Here is a 20035-nt window from a genome sequence, read left to right as displayed (position 1 = left end):
GCCTGGTGGGGAGAGCCCTGGGGCCGCGGTGGCCCAGGCTTTGTTCCTCCCTATAAAGCAGTGCCAATGCTGCCAGAACGCCACCACTGCACGGGCAGAGAGGCGCCGTGCCCACATTTAACAAAATCCCCAGGGTGCCACACGGCGGGTCTGGAAGCCAGTTTGAAGGCACTTGTGCACTGGAGTTGGGGGGCAGAGCCCACCCGGAGCCCCCTCCCGTTGTAGGGGCCGCACGAAAGGAGCCGAGAGAGCCTGCAGTAGATGGGGGACCCGCCCACTCTCACTCCCTTTACAGCCAGTTCCCACCACCCACTCAGATACACATATGTGCTGTTTTTCAATTGACAATGGCGGTGGCGGGGGGTTGACTCAGTGCTCTGAACGTGAGAGATGGAGAGATGAGGGACCACATTCATCCCATCAGAACAGCAAGGGCTGCACAGGGAACATCTTCCTGGGCCCCCTCACCTTGCTGTAGGTGGAACCAAGGGGCAGGTACACGAGGCACCCCGGGCGGCCGGGGGGGGGGGGCCCAGCGTCAAGGTGGCAGCTGCTGTCTGTTCACACGGATGCAGACATCAGAGAGGGGAGTCCAGGCTCTCTGGGCCTGCACCCCAACACGAGGCCCTGCTATACCCCGCCACCAGAGCCCAGCTGGCTGAGCCCTGACTCCTCTGCTCCAGAACCCCAAGCCTGGGCACTTGCACCCCGCTGAACGACAGGCAACAAGAGCGTCACTCAACTCCCACTCAATCCACCGCTCGATTCCGGGTGCAGGAGGGTGGGCGTGTGCTAAGGTAGGCAAATGCTTCTATTTTCGAACTCTGCCACCTTTGCAGAACAGAAATTCACCCCAAAGAGCATTTCATCTCCAGGCGTTTTACAGGTTAAGAGGCTGAGAGGACAATGACTTTTCTCCTTCTGCTGGAAGCCGGCTCTCGAGCACACGCTGTCAGGGGTCCCGCCCAGCCCTGGCACAGAAGCTGCCGGCGGGCAGGCGGTGGCCCGCGGGAAAGGAAGACTCCGCCAGGCTGGGCGCCTGAGGCTCCCCTGGAGCACCCCAACCCTGGCTGGCTGGCAACTGCCACAATTTTCCAGGCTCCTCGAGCTGGCAGTGAACTGCTTTTGTCCCATTCTAGAACTTCACAGGTACCCACCAAATTATCTCTCTGAAATCATCGTGGGAACGGAATTAAAGTAGTTAAGCTGAAGGCTAAGGTGCTAACCGCACGGCTCAACTGGAGAAGCCATTTTAAGAGTGGATCCTGTGCAATAAACAAGCGGACAGAACCCACACGGGCCAAGGAGGACCACCCTGGGTCCACCCCCAGCCTGGCATCTCAGAGCCGAGCACACACCTGGGCTGGCGCCACGGACGAACCCGGGGCGTCCTCCCTGACCGAGTCCCGTGTGGCAGCTCCCGGGATGGTCAAGCGGACCACCGAGCCAGCGGGCTGGCCCAAGAGTGGGCGGCACCCAGAAAACCACCCGAGAGAAAGACCCCGCAGCCAGTCACCCCGTGTGCAGTCAGTCACAGCTGTGGGGGGGGGACTCATGTTCTAGGGGAGAAATGATTATTTATCTATTTACTTTTTGAGAATCACTTGAACCAAATAGGACCCCGGTTAAACGGTATTCCGTTGTCCTGTGTGTGTTGGAAGAATTATGGGAAGGGGAAGAGGGGCAGAAAGACATCACCAGTGTGTGCGCAGTTTTATCCTGAAGGTGAAAAGGTTATTAGCAGTAATAATAATTAAATTGGGGAAAGGTTAAAGGTGACTGGCTGGTTAGCGGTGAAGGCACGCTAGCTGGTGTCACCCGGGCGCTGCAGGAACCGCAACGCGGGGCTGCACTTGCAGGAAGTGGCAAGGGTGGGGCCCGGGGCACAGGATCCCGCTATCTGTCGCCGCAGGCGCGAGGCCCAATCACTGACACCCACACAGCCATTTCCTGCACTTAAAAAAAAAATCTGTTTCTCCCTTTGCAAATCAACAACTTTTACCTAGAAACTCTTTGGCGGTGAGTTCTGACTGATCTCGATCTCCGGTCCGTTGCAGAAAGCACACCGCTGTTTACCTGGGGGAGGTGTGCCAGCGCTAACTCTAACTGACAGGTTTCAGCGGCTGCCAGAACGGTCTGTTTTGCATCTGCCTAGAAGAAACCAATTCTCTCTACCCCAAACAGACACCTGCTGGTCATTTCATACCTTGAGAGACCTTTCTAGAAAAGACCTCCAGGCACAGAGAACTCAGCGCTGACGCCAAAGCTCCGTGCACATGCCGCAGAGGGTGATTCTTGACAGTCCCCAAAGGTCCACTTTCTGGCTTGGGTCAGAGCAGATGGCCAGCCGCAGGCTGCGCCAGTCACACGCCTATGACACCAGAACTCTTTCCCAGAGAACCCTGGTGAGGGTCCCAGTTGGTGGGATCCCCACCGTGACTGCACAGGCTGATGCTTATATACGTTTGTTTGTCGCATGTCAATTAGTCTTCAATCAAGCTTAAAAGCACAAACAAAAACCCAGCTCCCACAGAATGTAAAAACTGCAGCCGCCGGTGCACAAGAGATGGAACCCCAAAAACCAGGAGTAACTCAGACCCAAACGTGCATTTGGTCCCACGAGTGACGACAGCTGCGCTTCGCCAGAGAGGACCCTGGAGACCTCTTTGAAGTTCAACTACCCACGCTCTGACTTTTTTTCAACTGCAAAGATTTCTGCTAAACTGCAATCTCATGGGGGAAAAGGATCCCTTGATAAATCCCTGTACGCATATGTCCACCTCAGGCCCAGCCTCTGTCTTTCCCGGAAAAGGAGCCAGGGAAGGAGGACCCCGAGTCCTGGTCTCTGTACCCTGGGGACGGGTTGGGGGATGTACACCATGCCCATCATGGTAATCACTGTGCAAGGCACTTACAAGAGAGGCCACATGCTAGGCCAGAGTTGGTCCCATGTTCAGGCAGAGAAACTGAGGTTCGGCAAGCTTAAGACACTTGCCCAGAGCCCCTCAGGGAAATGGAAGCGGCTGGAACGTGAAACCATCCTGATCACACAGCCTCTCGGGATTCTAGTGGGACAGGTGGCCCAGATGCTGGAGGGATATGGCATCAGATTCGCCTGTCCTGGCCTCACACATCAGAGCCGACTCTAGGCGCAAAGACCTGGCAGGGTTCTAGAAACCTCTGGGTCCCCTGCAGACAAGCCTCAAGTGGGAATGTGGCCAATCAGACCCATTTCACACGCGGGGCGGCGAGGGTTACAGAAGAGCCCATTCCCTCCTCTTGGTTTTTGGAGTGCAGGTATGAAGCTATGTGTGTGGTTTGTGAGAAAAATCATTATCACCCAGCAGGCTGGATTGTCCACTCGCCTACCTTCGCGGGATCACAGCTCAACCGCCAGGGCCACACGTCCCCGGGAGCAGGGTACCTGCCTCATCTTCTCCCGGCTCAGCCGCCTGGGACCAACACTCCCCCATGTGTCAGGATGGCCCTTGAGTGTGACCGCCCGGCGTTCCAAGGTGAAGGTGGCCACTGCCACATGCTGGCCACGCGGCCCCTCGAAGCGGGAAAAGGCTGGGTCAGCAAGACGAGCAGAAAAGCACATTCCATCCCCTCCCTTGCAAACTGCTGGACTTTGTTTTCTTACAAAAACAACGACAACAACACTTGGACATTGTCTTGGTTGCTTCTCATCTTTAGCAGCCAAGAAAACAAGAGCCAGGCCTGACGCTTTCATAACAACCGTTCTGAGTGGGACTTCCTCCAACTCTCGTCTGCTGACCTGTCTTGCTAAGAACCGGGTAACTGCCAGGCGGCTCCGGTTTAAATGGCCTTGCTCCTTGCGGCCTGGATGGGGGAGGGGAGAGCAGTGCACACAGCTGGGCTCCAATTCCCTCAATCAGGGAAGCAGCGTGGGTGGACACCTTCCTGCGCATCCTTCAAAAAGCCAAATGCCCCCCACCCACCAACATGCACCTGCTGGGTCAGGTGTCCCTCGCGGGTACATCGGCACAGCCAGCAATCTCCAGGTTGTTAGAGGTTAGTATGAAATCACAGCAGAAACACCACTGGAAGTGCTCCAGTGGCACCCGCCACACAGTGTGTACCTACCACCCAGCAGTGTGTACAACGCAGGGATTTCCTGTTCAGCCACTGCTTCTAGGTAAGAGAATCAGATGAGAGACATTTAGGCCTCTACACGGACACATCGTGGGTGCTCACAGATTAAGCACTGCACACAAGCTGACTATTGTCCAGAGCACCCGAACCTCACAGCTTGATTCTCATTACAGCTGTCTATGGGGGTGGGAGGCTGGCAGGGGTGGCCCTGCTACCACCTTGCTGCGTGACCTTGGGCCACACGTGACCTCTCTCACTTCCCTTTCCAGTTCCGGTAAGAGGGCATCATGGTGCCTGCCCTGTCGTTGCGGGTCTTGCCAGAATCTGGCAAGCTAGCAGTCATGCACGTGCACCTTGAGGGCTGTGATGTGAAGAGGATATTCGGGGCACCCGGCACCTAGCAGGCTGTGGCACAGCAAGGCTGCGGCAGCCCAAAGCCACGAGCAAAGGCAGCCTGAGACCCCCGGGATACAGGCCCAAACCTCCCCAAACGTGGACAGTGCTCTAAAAAGCCCGAGCCCTGAAGTCAGCTCCAAGGAGGTGAGCCGTGCCTCTGGCGGGCTCTGCTTTCTAAGTCCACGGCACACTGAAAACAGAAGCCAAGGCGGGGTGGAGAGGCCCGCAGAGGGAGACACAAGGGGAGGTGACAGCGGAGGGCAAGTTCAAAAGCACCCAGCATTGGTTCAGGGAAGGGGAGGAGGCTGAGATGAAGTGTTTCCAAGAAACCCCGAGAATGAAGCTCTGCACCTGCCACAGCCAGTGAGGGGAGCAGCTCCCCCACGAGGCCCGACAGATGCGGAGCTGCTGGGCGTGTGGGCACTCGTGTGTGTGTACTTTCACGTGTGCAGTGTGCATGCAGGTGTATGCCAGCACTGTGAGAGCGTGTGCACGAGTGCAGAGTGCGACTGCGTGTGCACGTGTGTGCAGGCGTGCCGTGGCTCCCAGCTTTCAGGCGGAGTGAGGAGGCCCGATGTCATTCCATCAGGAGGCCGTCAGGGGTTCCCTAAGGGCCACTGCCTCTCACAGACACGAGGGAGTTCCTTTGTTGCTTCGCTTTTCTCCCTCGTTTCACGATAAACGCCTTTGCCGCGGGGCTCACAGAAGGGATCTCTTTATGTGTGTGTTCCTGCTCACAGTTCACAGGAAACCTGTCATAAATCCACCCCGCCTGTTGGCCGTGCTTTCTCTCATGACCCATCCACAAGGAGGCCAAACCGGGCACTGCGGGCCGAGTTCCTGTCCTCCTGAGAGGAAGCCCTGGCCAGCCCAGGTGACAGAAGGGGAGAGGCAGCGTTTTTAAATAGCTTCCCCTCTGTTTGGCTCCAGTGGCAGGTGTAGGAAGACTGGCCAGCCTTGGACTGATGACCCCTTGAAACTAGAGAGCTTGGGGGCCTGCACCGATGACCACAAGGTGCCAAGGCGAGTCCCCGGGGCAGACTGATGGGGAAGGGCGAGCTCAGGCAGGAAGGAGAGCACCGGCCTCCGACAGAAAGGACCGGGGAGAGGAAGGCTGTGGAACAGAAGGCGTGACCGAGGGAGCGTGTGGTTCTCCTGTGGCCACCCAGAAGTCTAAGGACAACACAGGTGACTTTGCTGGGAGATGAGCGCGAACGATGAACAGGGGACAGGTGAATGGACTGGAAAATTGCAGTGAATCCCTCTGCCGCTTGGAGCAATAGCTTTCTGCTTTTGAGGCTGGAAACCTGGCCTGTCGGCCTAGCGCCATCACGTAAGAGAGGTCCCCTGCATGAGCTGACGGTCCTCAGCAACCTCAGGGGGACATGCCAGGCTCACTCCTGAGAGAAAGCAGCCACACCACCGCAGCCAGGAGAGGTAGAGTCTACAGGAAACCCCTTGCTCGGGGCCATCCGCCTAGATGCTGGGGCCGGAGCGGGGGAGAAGGGAGCCCCGAGCCATCCTGCCTCCTCTCACATCAAACATGGCCAAGGAAGACCCCCACCCCCCCCATCCCCAAGTCCTTAACCAGTTTTGAGGCACTGAATTGAGGGGGGGGCCTCAGCCACTGCTGCTGCCATCCCCACCCCTGGGCCCTCCCTGAGCCAACCTGGGAAAGAGCTCGGGTTGGGTGGGGAGGCCGGAGGGGCCACGACTACATGCTGAAGCGCAGGCCATGTGGAAGCTCTTCCGACCGCAAGGAGGGCTCTGAGCTCTTGGCCTTCCAGAGACCACCCCGGAGCCCCACACAGAGCCCGGAGCCAAGGGGCCCAGAGGACGAGGCGAGGGCAGGTGGGGCGGGAAGCATGTCCCAGGCACACAGTGTGTGCGGACCCAGGCGACGGGGCGGAGGGGAGACCCTCCTGCTCTGAGTGCAGGCCCTGCAGCGTCTGCTCTACTCTGGGCTGGTGAAAGGAGGGGCCCTCAGTCCCCCCGCCGTCTGGCGACGGTGGGCGGGTGGCTGTGAGAGAAGAAAGCGTACTGACCGCTGGGCGGTTTAGGCCGTGGAGGAGCAGGTTTCTTCGGAGGCAGAGCGGGAGTGTCCTGTTTACTTTTAAAGGGGTCATCTGAGAATCCTGCCCCTCCAAAGGAGGAGGTGAAAGGGCCAGAAGTTGGGGGCTGTAAGAGAGGACACGAAAGAGAGGCAGAAAGAATCATTAACACGGAGGCAGCGGACGCCCACCGAGCCCTCCGGGCTGCACAGCACGGCCGCCGCTCGGACCCGGGGTCTCTCACGAGCCCCCCCCCACTTTCCTCCACCCTCACTAGCCGGGGTCCTCTGGCCCGTGAGGAGCCGCCAGCGAACACACAGAGCAGGCGAGAGTAGCCCGGTGCCTCGACGGGCTTCTGTCACGGGGTGGGGGCGGGGTGCTCCCTGCCACCCACAGGGGGATATCAGGTCTCTCCTGACCCCAGGGTCCCCTGGGCTTCCTACTCATACTTCAGAGATGCGCCCAGCCTCTCTCCCTTCAGTCAGTGTCCGGCGCTGGGTCAGAACGGCACCAGACCCTCTGTGTGCCCGTGGGCTGCCGGACCCAGTGGCTCAGGTCAGAGCCCACCGCAGCCCCGTCGGCACAACCATCGCTGCCTCCACTGGGCTCTTATCACCTCTGGCCTGGACCCTCCGCCAGCCTCCTCCTGCTCCCACCCACCTCCACATCTACCATCTCAAACCCAAAAGGGACCACGCCAACCGGCAACAGAGAGATGCCTGGATAGATGGGTGGGCAGGTGGGTAGATGGGTAGGTACAGCTGCCAGGCAGGCAGGGGGGTAGGTAGATGGGGGGTAGGTAGTAGCACTGAACAGCCCTGAAGCTTGAAGGTAACCTCCAAGCACTCCTCAAGTCACGCAGGGCCTCCCTCACAGCCCCTCACCACCCTACCCCCCTGCCACTGCCCAGTGCTTTAGCTTCCTCCCTGCAGTTGCCCCAACCCTCTCCTGGCCAGTTCCCCAGTGCCTGGAACCCCCTTGTGCCCCATCCCGAGGCCTCCATACATACAGGGTCCCCAACTGGGGGCTCAGCCCACCCCGTCCGCCTCAAGCCCCTCTTCTTCCTCAGAGACTGGCTAGACCTCACTGCCGCCCCCAGAGCTCTCCCTGACACCCCTTCCCACTAACTGCCTGCTCGGACATCCTGGTGGGAGCTGACGGGACACACATCATCACACCACAGCGACGGGTACTCAGGCCCCTCCCACCTAACTGGGGCAAGCTGCCTGAAGGGCAATTGCCAGTGGCAGGGCGCACACCTGCCAACCGCCTGCAGCGGGCAGGGACTTGTCTACCTGTGCACCCTCACCTGGAGCACGAGCCCAGCACCGGGCACAACAAACCTCCACTGACAGACGGATAAGCACAGCCAGCCAGAGCTGCACCCCAAAGGGAAGAGACTGCTTTCTACAGAGGTGGGAGACCACTAAAACAGAAGAGAACTAGGAAAAAGTAGAGCAAGGAGATTCATAGTTGCTAGACACTAAAGGAGTTGGTGGACACGGGAGTGAAAATGCTGATAAGGTCCTCAAAAAGGAAAGGAAAGGAGACGCGCAGTGGGAAAGGGTGGGCCACACGCAGCAGGGGTGGAGGGGGGGTTGCGTGAGGAGGGGCACTTGCAATGCCCTCCCCAGTGGGGCAGGTCAAGGGACAGAAAACAAAGCAGGAACACACGAGTGCACTCGTGGGACCTTCTTAGGTAACCTGGTTCCGACACATCGCTGGAGAAGTGGGGAGAAGGGCTGATGCCAGTCACGGGGACGCGGCTCCCCCCCTTCTGGATCCGGTCACGGGGACGGGGATGCGGCCGCCCCTGCCCCTGGTACCTAGATACTAGTCTCAGGTGGGAGAGAGCCGGCCAGCCCACAGGGAGGAGGAGGGGGCCCGGAGTGGCTGCTGCCCGCTCAGCCAAGCCCACTGGGCACCCTGGTTCCTCCCCACAAGCCTCTGGGGCCGCCAGGGTAGGAGACGCTCGCTGATCTTCTCACCACATCTTCCCAACGGCCTTGGGACAAGTCCTACTGTCACCACTTCTATCTTATACGCAGGGAAACTGAGGCACGGGGAGGAGATGCAGCCTGCTAGCCACACAGCACCTCAGCGGGGGAGTCAGGGCGGGAACCGCCGCCGTCCACCTCCTGCGCCAGGGCTCTCAGGCCCTGCCCTCGGCTGCTGGCAGCCCGCCCCCCGCCCCCACGGGAGGTCTGGGGACTGTCCTCATGCCCATGAGGGAGACATGCGCAGATGCAGGCAAGAGGCAGAGCAGGGCAGAAGGCCCTGGGGAGGATGGGGTCTAATGGAAAAGACTCACTTCCCTGCCAAGACCACCCCGGGCCCGCCGGGAAGCTCTGAGCCAGAAAGGCTGCAGCGGAGCAAGGGGGTCCCTCCCTCCACTGCTGCCGCCCCCCTTTCCCAGGCTCTGTGACGCTTGTCCTTGTCGGTACAAAAGTCTGGGTGTCCCTGCAAAACCTGCTGCTCGAGTTTCCAGAACGTCTGCTGCAGAGCACAGTGGTTGGGGTGGGATCTGGAGGCCCTGCTACCGGCTCCGTGCCTCTGTTTCCTCGTCTATGAAACGACAATAATGACAGGCCCCAGCTCGCAGGGCTGCGGCAGGAAAACGAAAGGTAACGCATAAATTGCTCCAGCTGGTGCCTGGACCGCATCAGCACAAAGATAGCACGATTATCATCACGCCAAGGATGTGGATGTGACTAGAACTCTCTTGGATGCCCGCAAGAATCTGCAAACGCGCCATCGGCCACCGATGCTTTATTTCTGCTGCTTCCCGTCATCCACAGAGCCTTTCCCAGACGGAGAGAGCAGGAGAGCTAAGGTGCCGTGTCGACCGGCAGCTTAGCTCTAAAGTAAGTGGGTTAGGGTCTGCTGGTTGGGAAAGAAGACGCAGTGGGGGCTAAGGAGATGGAGAGCAAGGGAATGCTGGTGCCTCTGCTTCTGCCGTTCCCAGGACACAGCCTGGGTCTAGGACTCTTGCTACCCTCGCCACAACCTGAGACGGGCAGGAGGGAATCAAAACCAACCTCTTGGCAGAGTGGAGGCGTGACCAGCCCCCCGAGGCCCCTGCGTGGGCCCCAGTTCTTGTCTTGGGTGCTGTGAAGGCGTTAGCTCTGGGGAAGGGGTGTAGAGGGACACCCAGGGCTCTCTGCACGTGACGCCCCCGAAGAGTTGTGGGGTGCACGGGGCCCTCGTCCACCCAGCCCGTGCAACCCCCAGCCTGGAGCGCAAGCTGCAGTGGGCCTCCCGGCTGGCTGGGGACTCCACGGGCCAAGCCGACTCTCCGCCCCCTCGTCTGTCTAAAACCCACGGAGCCAGTGGGCCCGCTCCAAGGCGAAAGGGTTCCAACTGTAAGCGCCTGGTTCGCCCACAGCAGGGAATTATATCACTTCTGACACCAAAAAGCCTGCGTCATTTCCGAATCCTAATTTTCATGACTTGAAGTTTCCCAAGAAGCTTCCTTTGGGACCTGACTGGTTCCTACTCAGGCTGTGGCTTCAGGGAAAGTTGCTATTTTTAGAAGGGTTTCAGTAAAGCCGGTAGGGGCTCTCTCTGGCTGGGCTAGAGTGAAGTGTGCTCCAAAAAAAAAAAAAAAGAAAGAAAAAGAAAAAAGGACAAACAGAAAAGCTACTATATCAGAAGCAGCTCTAAGAGATTCACAGTTTAAAGAACTGATTTAAAGCAAACGACTCTCAACTTAAAAAAAAAAAAAAAGAAAAAAAGAAAAAAAAAAGCCCTAAATAGGAATGCACGCTTGAAAAACAACTGAAAATGGGCTGACAATGGGCAGTCAAGTATTTCATAGGCGGTTTTTTTTTTAGGGTGGGAGGAGTGAAATAATTAAGTTAGAGTCTTGTTTTTATTCTCAGATGCTCTCTGAAATCTATTTTGGGGAATGTGTTCTTAAAGCAAGGTAATACTGTCTAGAAAAATCTTCTCGGGTGTTGAGGGACCTCAACGAAGGGTGCAAGCCCAGAGAACCTCCCAAAGGAATCTACTGGAGTCAGACTGCTGGCTGGCACCCTCCTCTAGCACTGCCAGGCAGAGGGAGGACACTCTAATTTAGGGTGAAGTTAAGAAAGGGAGCCAGCATGCATCACCAGCGTGCATTGCCTCCCCACCCCACTCAGGTGGAGAAAAGATAGCGATGTCAAAACACACACACACACACACACACAAACCAAGAAGTCAAAAAAAAAAAAAAAAACACCTTCTTGCCACTTTACTTTCATTTCCTTCAGCATTTTATTTATATACACAATGTTGTTCTTGAAAAACAGAACGGGAACCAAAAGGGAAAAACAGAGACCTATGAGGTTAGGGCCCTGTATTCAGTTGGGCAAGTGGCATGAGATCAGGAGCTGATGGAACCGTGGAAACAAAACAATGGAGTACTGGAGACAAACTTTCCACGGCCCCATCCAGCTCCGTCCCGCCCAGTGCCATGAACAGGAAGGGGCACTGGCCCTGAAGTCACAAGTGCACGTGTGTGCAGCCTGATCTGGGACACGAGAACAAGGAGAGGGAAAGCGGAATTAGAAAAGGGAAAACGCAACTTTAGGTTAGAACGGGCAGAAGGAGGGAAGGGCCAGGTTCTGAACTGCCCAGCTCTGGGGTGTCTCTGCAGCTACGGGAAACGCAGGCACTGCCTGGAGGAGGGAGACGCGGCAGTACCGGCCATCCGGGGCCCCGCCAGGCTGGCCACCCCACACACAGCCTCAACTCAGGTGCTTCTTGAAACAGAGGGCCCCGTTCATGCCCTTGTCCTTGTCCCAGCTCGGGGGCACTGCTAGCTCTTACTCCCTCCCCAGCCTCGCGCAGGGAGAGGGCCCACTTGTGCCAGTTTGAGAATACGGTGCGAACCCCTTCCCTGGAGATTGCCGCCCCCGTGTGGCAGAAGTTTTCTCATTTCAGGGGATGGTTTCCCACCCGCTAAGCACGGACAGAAGACAAGGACACACAGCTCCACTCAAGGAGTGTGTGTAACAGCCACGCAGTGATGGGCAAACATGAGGGCAAATCTCAGGCCCTGGTCCCTTCTGGCTGATCCCAGAGGGCGCCCTGACCGTCAGCGTCACAGTTCCCATATGAGCGACGGAGGCTCATTCCCTCCAGGCACTGGAAGGAGAGAGGCCGAAACCCCAGCACCTCTGGGCTCCCTTCCGCGGCGGCCAATGGGCAAACAGATGCTCTGCCTCTGGCCAGAAGCTACATTTGCTACCTCAACAGTTTATACTAGCGCGTTTCTTTGAAAACCTAAACAAAATCCCAAATGTTTCTTGGAAGCCACGCACCACAATCACACATTGCTAACCACGAGTGCTCAGCGCCCAGACAGTCGTGCGCCCCTCGGGCTGAGTGAATGTGGAGGAAGCACGCAGGATGCCCTGAGGAGCTGGCACGCGGGGCGAGCGGTGCCGGGGGCCCGGGACTCCCCGCTGTGGGTGCCCATCCCACACACTCTGGGGGCTCCCTCCCCACCCCACCCCCACCAGCGAGGAGACAGGAACCGTATCTGCATGTGGCCGCCCCGCAGTGCTCACGGCACCTGGGCTGGAGCAGGCGGCTGGGAAAGACCGGTGGGACTAAACAAAGAATGCAGGGCTTTATGGCTCCACGGCCACAGGCCGTGCTGCACGCAGCTCTTTATCTGTGAGGGATCCCACCCTCACCCACCGAGGCCAAGACGTGCACACCTAACGCTGCTTCCCTTAATTCTTGGCAAAGAAACACGGACTCACAGTCAAAACCAAGGGACGTTAAAGGTTAGAACAAAGAACAGCAGACCTACTCGCCTAGGCCAACATTTTCGACTTCTGAGCAGTTTCTTCTGGAATTTACCTCTCAGTCGTGGGCTTCTACTCTTATTTCTTGATCTGTCCACTTTGGACATATCTATTGACTGACTTCCTGCTACGTTAAGCGCCACCCTCCAAGCCCCTCTCGAAAGAGCTCTAACACCACCTGTGGGACTATATCCACAGTCAGCTGATGTAACTATGCGTAGACACCATCCAGTCCAACCAGGAGTCACTATCGTCCTTCCCGAACGGCTCACTTTTCACCTGCATATTTATTCACCGAGCCTAGCCCTCGATTTCCACATCCTTCTCGGGTTCTGTCCATGGGCAGCTCCAGACACACCTCCTGCCTTCTGGCCATGGCCCACAGTCCCAGCCTCAGCGGGCTGCACGCCAGGCCTGGCCCTCCGGGCCCAAGACCTTCTCAACTTTGTTCAGCCACAGAGACGTCTTTATCACCTGAGGTCTGACTGCCATCAGACACCAGTGGGAGTAGCAGGGAGCCCGCAGCACTTATGCCTCGGGGAGGGACTCAGGGCTCTGGCAGTTTCGCTTGGAGGAAGGGAAGTGGGTCCAGCCACAGCCATGGGCACTTTCTAGACCCCGTCTGCTGACTCACGACCTCACATGAGGATACATTTCAGAGTTCGACATGTGCCAAAGAAATACATACGTGGCATTAAACAGTTACACCTGGTAGCCCACGACAAGAGGCACAAGGACACTGGCAGAGGCACAGGGGCTCCATGGGAAGGGCTTTACCTTGGACATCTGGCTGAAGTCGGCAAAGCCCTCAGCACTATTGAAGGACCCACTTCCGAAGGGGTCTAAGGTTCCAAAGGGACCTGCAAGCAGCACCAGCAGAGGAAGAGTTACAGGGCATTCACAGAACATGCCTCCTGGGAGCAGGGGGAAGTGTCACCTCTCGGTTCTCAAAGGCCCCCAAAGCAGGAGATCCATGGAGGTCACGTTTGTTTGATGGGGTGGTGAATCGGGTGCAAGTCCTCAACAAGGCCCCCTGCCCCCGCCCACTCTGGCTCATGGTTGGTGCAGCTTAGCCAGATGGTCTGCGGCCATGAGAGCCGGCGCAGGGAGAGCCAGAGGGACTCTGCCCTGTGGCTGTGCCGCAAGCCAGCACTGTCCACCGTCACCAAAGGAGTGACAAGCACCCTGTGGAAGGAGAGCCTGCTGTCTGTCCTGCTGGATCAGGAGGGGAGAGTGAGAGGGAGGCGACCAGCCACCCACATGATTTATGTGGGGCGGTCATCTGCAGGTAGAGATTTTTGCTGAGCTTTCTCCTTTGGTGGGTGGTGCGATTTGTCCAGAATAACCCACAAGCTCACCTACGAAATCAAACTCTATAACTGACAAGCACAAGATGTTAGGCAAGGTGGCAGTACCAAGTGGAACCTGTTTCCAAAAGCAAGGGGGAGTCCGCAAACACTCCCCTCCCTTAAAGGCACACCTAAGAGTTTTATGCTGTGAGGGGAGGTTCCCTCAAATCCAGTGCCCACAGCACAAGCCTCAGTAGAACTTTGGATTCCTTTACGAAAAAAAATCCAAAGGTTAGAACCAAAGATTCATAAGGAGGATTGAGCAAAGAGCAACTAATACATTGGCGTTATTACTAAATTAATCCCTACCGCCAAGCTTCCTTTCCAGTACGATGCCAGCTCTTGCTCAGGAAGATGAGCAGCCAGAGGGGAATGGCTTTGGCTGCACTGCCTCAGGCGAGGATCTGGGTGCCACTTACTAATGACATAAACACTGAGGACACACCAGATTCGGAAATGGGTGGGCCATTCCACTGCCCGAGGAAGAGTGAGAAGGAAAATAAGCCATCAGTCTCACCTGATCCTTTCGAGGAGACGCTGGAGGATGAAAAAGGATCACTGGATTCAAAGGGGTCGAGCTGAGTGAAAGGAGAGAGGAGAGAGTGAAAAGCAGTTCCTTTGTTCATCATCCATTCATTCAACCACAAACTTTCTTGACATCTATATGCACCATATCTGCTGCCCAGCCTAGGGGAGGATAAAATGATTTAAACTAAATCCTGGCAGAGTTAAATCCCAACAGACCAACCCCTCCTGCAGATAACACCTATAAACACTCTGAACTGGGAAAAAAAAAAAAGCCATCACCTGAAGACCCAGGAAGTGAACCAAAGCAGGAAGACTTTGGAAAAGAATTGAAACTTGGCAGAAAAAGCAGTACAAGATTGAGTTTTCCGTTTTGTTTTTTTTTTCTGTGGTTGTTTTTATCTTGGCCGTGCTGCTCGGCTTGCGGGATCTCAGTTCCCCGATTGGGGATTGAACCTGGGCCACGGCAGTGAAAGCACCAAGTCCTAACCACTAGACCACTAGACCAGGAAACTCCCGAGCTTTCCCTTTTGACAGCTACAGTCTGAGAGTATTGGGAGGCTATGACTCCAATAGAAAACTCACTGTCTTTCTGGACTGAGGCTCAGAGGAGGGAGCCCCAGGACAACCACAGCCATGAGAAAGACATGCGGGATCTAGAAAGGAGAGGCAGATAATGGGAGCCCCAAATTCCATGACAAGTTCTGTCCACGTCTCAGGCTCACCCCTACACTGTGTGTGGGTGGGCAGACTCAGAGCAGCCTACAGCTAAGGCCACAGGAATGAAACCACAGGTAAGAGAGGGAGAGTTTGCAATGTGAGTCTCACCAAGTTAGTTGCCTGCTGAAATAAAACCATCCACACTCTTTGGAGGAATGCAACAGAATCCAGTCTCCACAACAGAGCACTCACAATGCATAGAATATATTTTTAAGTTATTCAACATACAGAGAGAACCTGAAAAATGCGGTTCTCAAGGAAAAAGACAATCAACGCAGTCAATCTCAAGATGACCCAGATTTTGGAATTCTCAGATGAGGATGACTTTAAAGTAGTAATAACTGTGCTTAATAAGATAAAGGAAAAAACACTTAAGATGAATAAAAAGACAGGAGATCTTAGTAGAGAAATGGAAACTATAAAGAAGAAACATGGACATTCTCAAACAATGTAAAGTACAATATCTAAAATAAAAACTTCACTAGGTTAGCTAACCAACAAATGACAGAAAAATGTAAGTGAAGTTGAAGATAAATCAGTAGAAATTACCCAATCTGAAGAAAAAGGAGAAAAAAAGAATGAAAAGAAACAGAGCCTCAGGGACCTGTAAAGATGACAGCAAAAGGTCTAACATCTATGTAACTCGAATCCCACAAAGAGAAGAGAGAGAGAATAGAAAAAAAATTTTTTTCAAAGAAGTAATGGCAGAAAACTTACCAAATTTGGTGACAGACAAAATTTATAGATGTAAGAACTTCAGCAAATGCCCAGCAGCATAAATACAAAGAAAAACATATCTACACCCTACACAAACCACTTAAAAGCAAACGTAAAGAGAGGCTCTTTAAGGCAGCCAGAGAAAAGAACATAACTATTTTTTCCTCTTTAGAATTCATACAGTGGATTAAAGCAAAAATTAAAACACTGTCTTATGGAGTTTAATATATTTAGATGTATTACATTCATAGGACAACTGTAACAGAGACGCTGCTGTTTGGGGGAGGGTGGATAAATGGACCTATATGATTACAAGTTTTCTACATTTTACATTAAGTTACATAATATTAATTCCAAGCAGCCCATGGTAAGTTAAGAGTGTATATGGTAATCCTTAAAGCAACCTCTAAGAAATAATGAAAAAAAGTATGGTTAAAAAAGGCCAACAGGGCTTCCCTGGTGGCGCAGTGGTTGAGTCTGCCTGCTAATGCAGGGAGCACGGGTTCGAGCCCTGGTCTGGGAGGATCCCGCGTGCCGCGGAGCGGCTGGGCCCGTGAGCCACAATTGCTGAGCCTGTGCATCTGGAGCCTGTGCTCCACAGCGAGAGAGGCTGCGATGGTGAGAGGCCCGCGCACGGCGATGAAGAGTGGCCCCCACTTGCCGCGACTGGTGAAGGCCCTCGCACAGAAATGAAGACCCAACATAGCCATAAATTAAAAATAAATAAATAAATAAAAATTAAAAAAAAAAAAAAAAAAAAGGCCAACAGATACCAGAAAATGGAATTCTAGAAAACATTCAAATAATCCAAAAGAAGACAGAAGGGGAAAAGAGGAATAAAATACAGAGGATAAAAGAAAGGAAATAATAAAATAGTAGACTTAAATCCAACCATATCAATAATTGCATTAAATGTTAACGGACTAGACACTCCATTTAGAAGGCAGAGATTTCCAGACTGGATAGAAAAGCAAGGCCCAACTACATGCTCAACACAAAAGACATCCTTCAACTCCCAGACAGGTTGAAAGTAAATGGATGAAAAAAGATATATCATGCAAAGACTACACATAAGGAGAATGAGGTGGCTATTTTAATATGTGATAAAAATAGATTAAGACAAAGCACCAGAGGAAAAAAGGAACCCTTTATAATGAAAAAAAGGTCACTGCATCAGGATGACACAACAATCATGAATGTGTAGGCACCTGACAGAGCTTCAAAACACATGAAGTTAAACCTGACAGAATTAAGGAGGATATGGACAATTCTGCAATCATAGGAGAAGACTTTAACACCCCTCTCTCAGCAACTGGTAGAGCTTACAAACAAACAAAAACCATAAAAATAGATGACCAGTCCTGTAACAAACTGTAATGGAAAAAGAATATATACATGTATACTGAATCACTCTGCTGTACATCAGAAACTAACACAATATTGTAAATCAACTATACCTTACATTTTAAAAAAAGGAAAAAAGGGGAACTCCCTGGCAGTTTAGTGGTTAGGACTGGGCACTTTCACTGCCACGGCCTGGGTTCAATCCCTGATTGGGGCACTAAGATCCCGCAAGCTGCATGGCATCGCCAAAGGGAAGAAAAAATAGACAATCAGAACAACCACCTTGACCTAACTGGCATTTACAGAACGTTACACCCAACAACGGCAAATAGACATTCTTCTCAAGTGTACAAAGTATGTTCACCAACAAAGACCATAAAACGAGTCTCAGTAAATCTAAAAGGACCGAAAACATACAAAATATGTCCTCTAATAACAGTAGATTTAATTAGAAGTCAGTATTATAAAATACCTAGGGGGAAAAAAAAGTATCTCAAAATGAAACAATATACTTTAAATAATCCAGGTTCAACAGAGCATTCACAAGGAAAACTGGAAAATATCTCAAAATGAATGACAATGAAGATAGAACATATCAAAATGTATGGAATGCAGCTAAAGCAGCACCTCAAAAGAAATGCATAGCTTTAAACACTCATATTAGAAAAGAAAATCCAAGATCAATGACCTAAGGTTGTATCTTAGGAAGTTAGAAACAGAAGAGCAAAGTGGGAGGAACGAAATAATGAAGAGCAGAAATCAGTTAAATAGGAAACAAACAGGAGAGAAAATTAACACAGCCAAAACCTGGCTCATGGAAAAGATCGACAAAATTGATAAACGTAGAGAACACAGACCACCAACACCAGCAATGAAAGGGGGGGATCCCATGACAGGTCTCACAGATAGAAATGTTACAGGTTAATCCCTGCCTTCAAGGAGCTCTGGCGCCAGTGATACATACCAGTAGGTCCATGGAGAAGTGAAAAACTAGGGAATGGGTAAGGTGGGGACAGAGGTGCAGCCTAGAACGTGAAGGAAGGCTATACATTGCCTTCACTTAGACACAAAAATTCTCTATTCAATCACAAAGTCAATTTTTTGCTTTTTAAACCCTCATTTACACCAATGTAAACCAGTCTGTTGAGTCTAACGTGCAAAACGTATGGTTTACCACTTGCTGGGGGGCGGGGGAGCACACTAAGTGCAGCCAGGCTGTGGGTCTGGACTTCCTCCTGCCATGGCGGGGACCCAATGAGGCTGGCTGATGCCAATGTCACCATCAGTGCTTTGCACTAGGAAGATGGCAGGAGCAGTCACATGGAAACCTGTGGGAGTGTGTGGTGCTCTATTTTGTCTTTGTTGGGAGGTGGAGTGGCACTGGGGGCAGACGATAGAGCAGAGAACCCAGCAGGTGGGCCTGAGCTGAAGTAAAGGGGCACAGAAAGGGACAGAGGAATGACAGCTGTTCAGGACACAGCCCGCCCTGACTTGGGCTCACTGGACTGCTGGATGTGACACCTCGCTTCGTGGGACAAGCCTCTGTAGGGATCGGCAGAAACGGTCACCTTGCTATGCAGTAACAAGGCTTGGCCTTCAAGCCAGCCCCTGGGGAATCAACTGGCCTTGCACAGCCCTCATTCGTCAGGCTTAGCACTCACAGCCTGAGTGATGGAGGCCCTGACTCGGTCCACGGAGGGTGGGGGATGGGAAGGGCTGCCTTCACACACGCAGAGCATGCACACGGGCAGCACCAGAAGGCAGCCTTTCCGGGGTCACTCACCTTTGAAGGTAAGGAAGGGTTTTTCGTGAATGGGTCTGAGGTAAATGGGTCGTTCTTTGTCTGTTTCTTAAAGAAGTCGTCGGGGGCAGAGCCATGGAATGGGTCGCTTTCTTTGAAAGGATCCCCTCCGAATGGATCTAGGTGTTTTGGAAAGAAGAAAAAAAAAGCCCCATGAATAAACATTATGCCTAGTGAAAGAACCCAAATATAAAAGAACACACAACTGACTGACACTATTTACGTGAAAGTCTAGAAAAGGTAAAAACCATAGTGGCAGAAAGCAGGTCAGTGGTTGCCAGAGACCTGAGGGGGTAGGGGGTGGGGGAGACCAGGGAACCTTTTGGGATAATGGCAACGTTCTCTCTCTCACACAACTATACACATATGTCAAAACTTGTCCAGTTCTGCACTTAAAATGGGTGAGTTCTGTTGTGTGTTAATTATACCTCTCAATAACACTTGATTTAAAAATAATATGAACAAACAAATTAATAGGAGTAAATCCATAAGGACAGAAAGCAGGGGCTGGAGAGTGGGACTAGGGAGACTGCTCATGGGGACAGGGCCTCCTTTTGGGGTGATGGAAATGTTCTGGAGCTACACAGAGGTGGGGGCTGCATAACACAGTGAATGAACTAAACGCCACTGAAATGTGGTTAATCTGTGTTATGTGAATTTGTTAATTTTGTGTTATGTGAATTTCACCTCAATAGAAAAAACGAATACAAGGGAAAAAATTAGATAAATAGGCAGCACGATCCCAACACCACGCCCAGGGTGCGTTCATTCTCCTCGAATGTGGGGTGTGGGCCTGGTGACTAGAGGAGGGGCAAGCCACCATCACCAGCAGGGAACAAGATGCTAGGCTTCTACGCAATGCGATGCTGTCCTTCCCAGTCCACTCCCTGGTATGTGTGGGCAGAAGTGCCACCGCATGTGGGTACCAACGGGACACCCTGATGCCGCCACAGGTGACACAAGCAGGCACAAGTGTCCAAACAGTGGCCTAGCTATCAGGGGCTTCTTTTCTAGTTCTAGTTCTCATCATGCTGTGCGACTGGCAAGAAGGGGCAGCAGACTGTGAAAGGGAGGGACAATGGAGGTTCCTTCAGAAACTGACCTGGCAAAGGAGGCTGCAAGGTGTTTCCCCATTTCCCTCAACCTGAACTAGGAATGGGAATATTCTGAGGGCCAGTCCACAATATGTTTCTCTTAACAAAGGCTTTTTTTTTTTTT

At 53.3% G+C, this 20035-nt stretch overlaps 1 protein-coding gene across 18 annotated transcripts in view; it reads right to left on the bottom strand.

The window, feature by feature from the left end:
* EPS15L1 (epidermal growth factor receptor pathway substrate 15 like 1) overlaps positions 1 to 20035 on the bottom strand; it is a 101976-nt gene that overhangs the window by 15046 nt on the left and 66895 nt on the right. For 10 of the 18 annotated variants that reach the window (XM_057539883.1, XM_057539888.1, XM_057539889.1 and 7 more), the window contains 5 exons: positions 18800 to 18936; positions 14228 to 14288; positions 13139 to 13221; positions 6558 to 6690; positions 4108 to 4155 (listed from right to left, as the gene is read on the bottom strand). In XM_057539883.1, coding sequence (XP_057395866.1) covers positions 4108 to 4155; positions 6558 to 6690; positions 13139 to 13221; positions 14228 to 14288; positions 18800 to 18936 — 462 coding nt within the window. The remainder of the gene's footprint in view (positions 1 to 4107; positions 4156 to 6557; positions 6691 to 13138; positions 13222 to 14227; positions 14289 to 18799; positions 18937 to 20035) is intronic. The other 8 variants (XM_057539885.1, XM_057539890.1, XM_057539900.1 and 5 more) reach the window with 3 other exon arrangements.

The sequence above is a fragment of the Balaenoptera acutorostrata genome, chromosome 2, assembly GCF_949987535.1.
Source record: "Balaenoptera acutorostrata chromosome 2, mBalAcu1.1, whole genome shotgun sequence".
Taxonomy (NCBI): domain Eukaryota; kingdom Metazoa; phylum Chordata; class Mammalia; order Artiodactyla; family Balaenopteridae; genus Balaenoptera; species Balaenoptera acutorostrata.
Note: the sequence above shows the minus strand (reverse complement) of the source record. Positions and strands in the feature narration are given on the sequence as shown.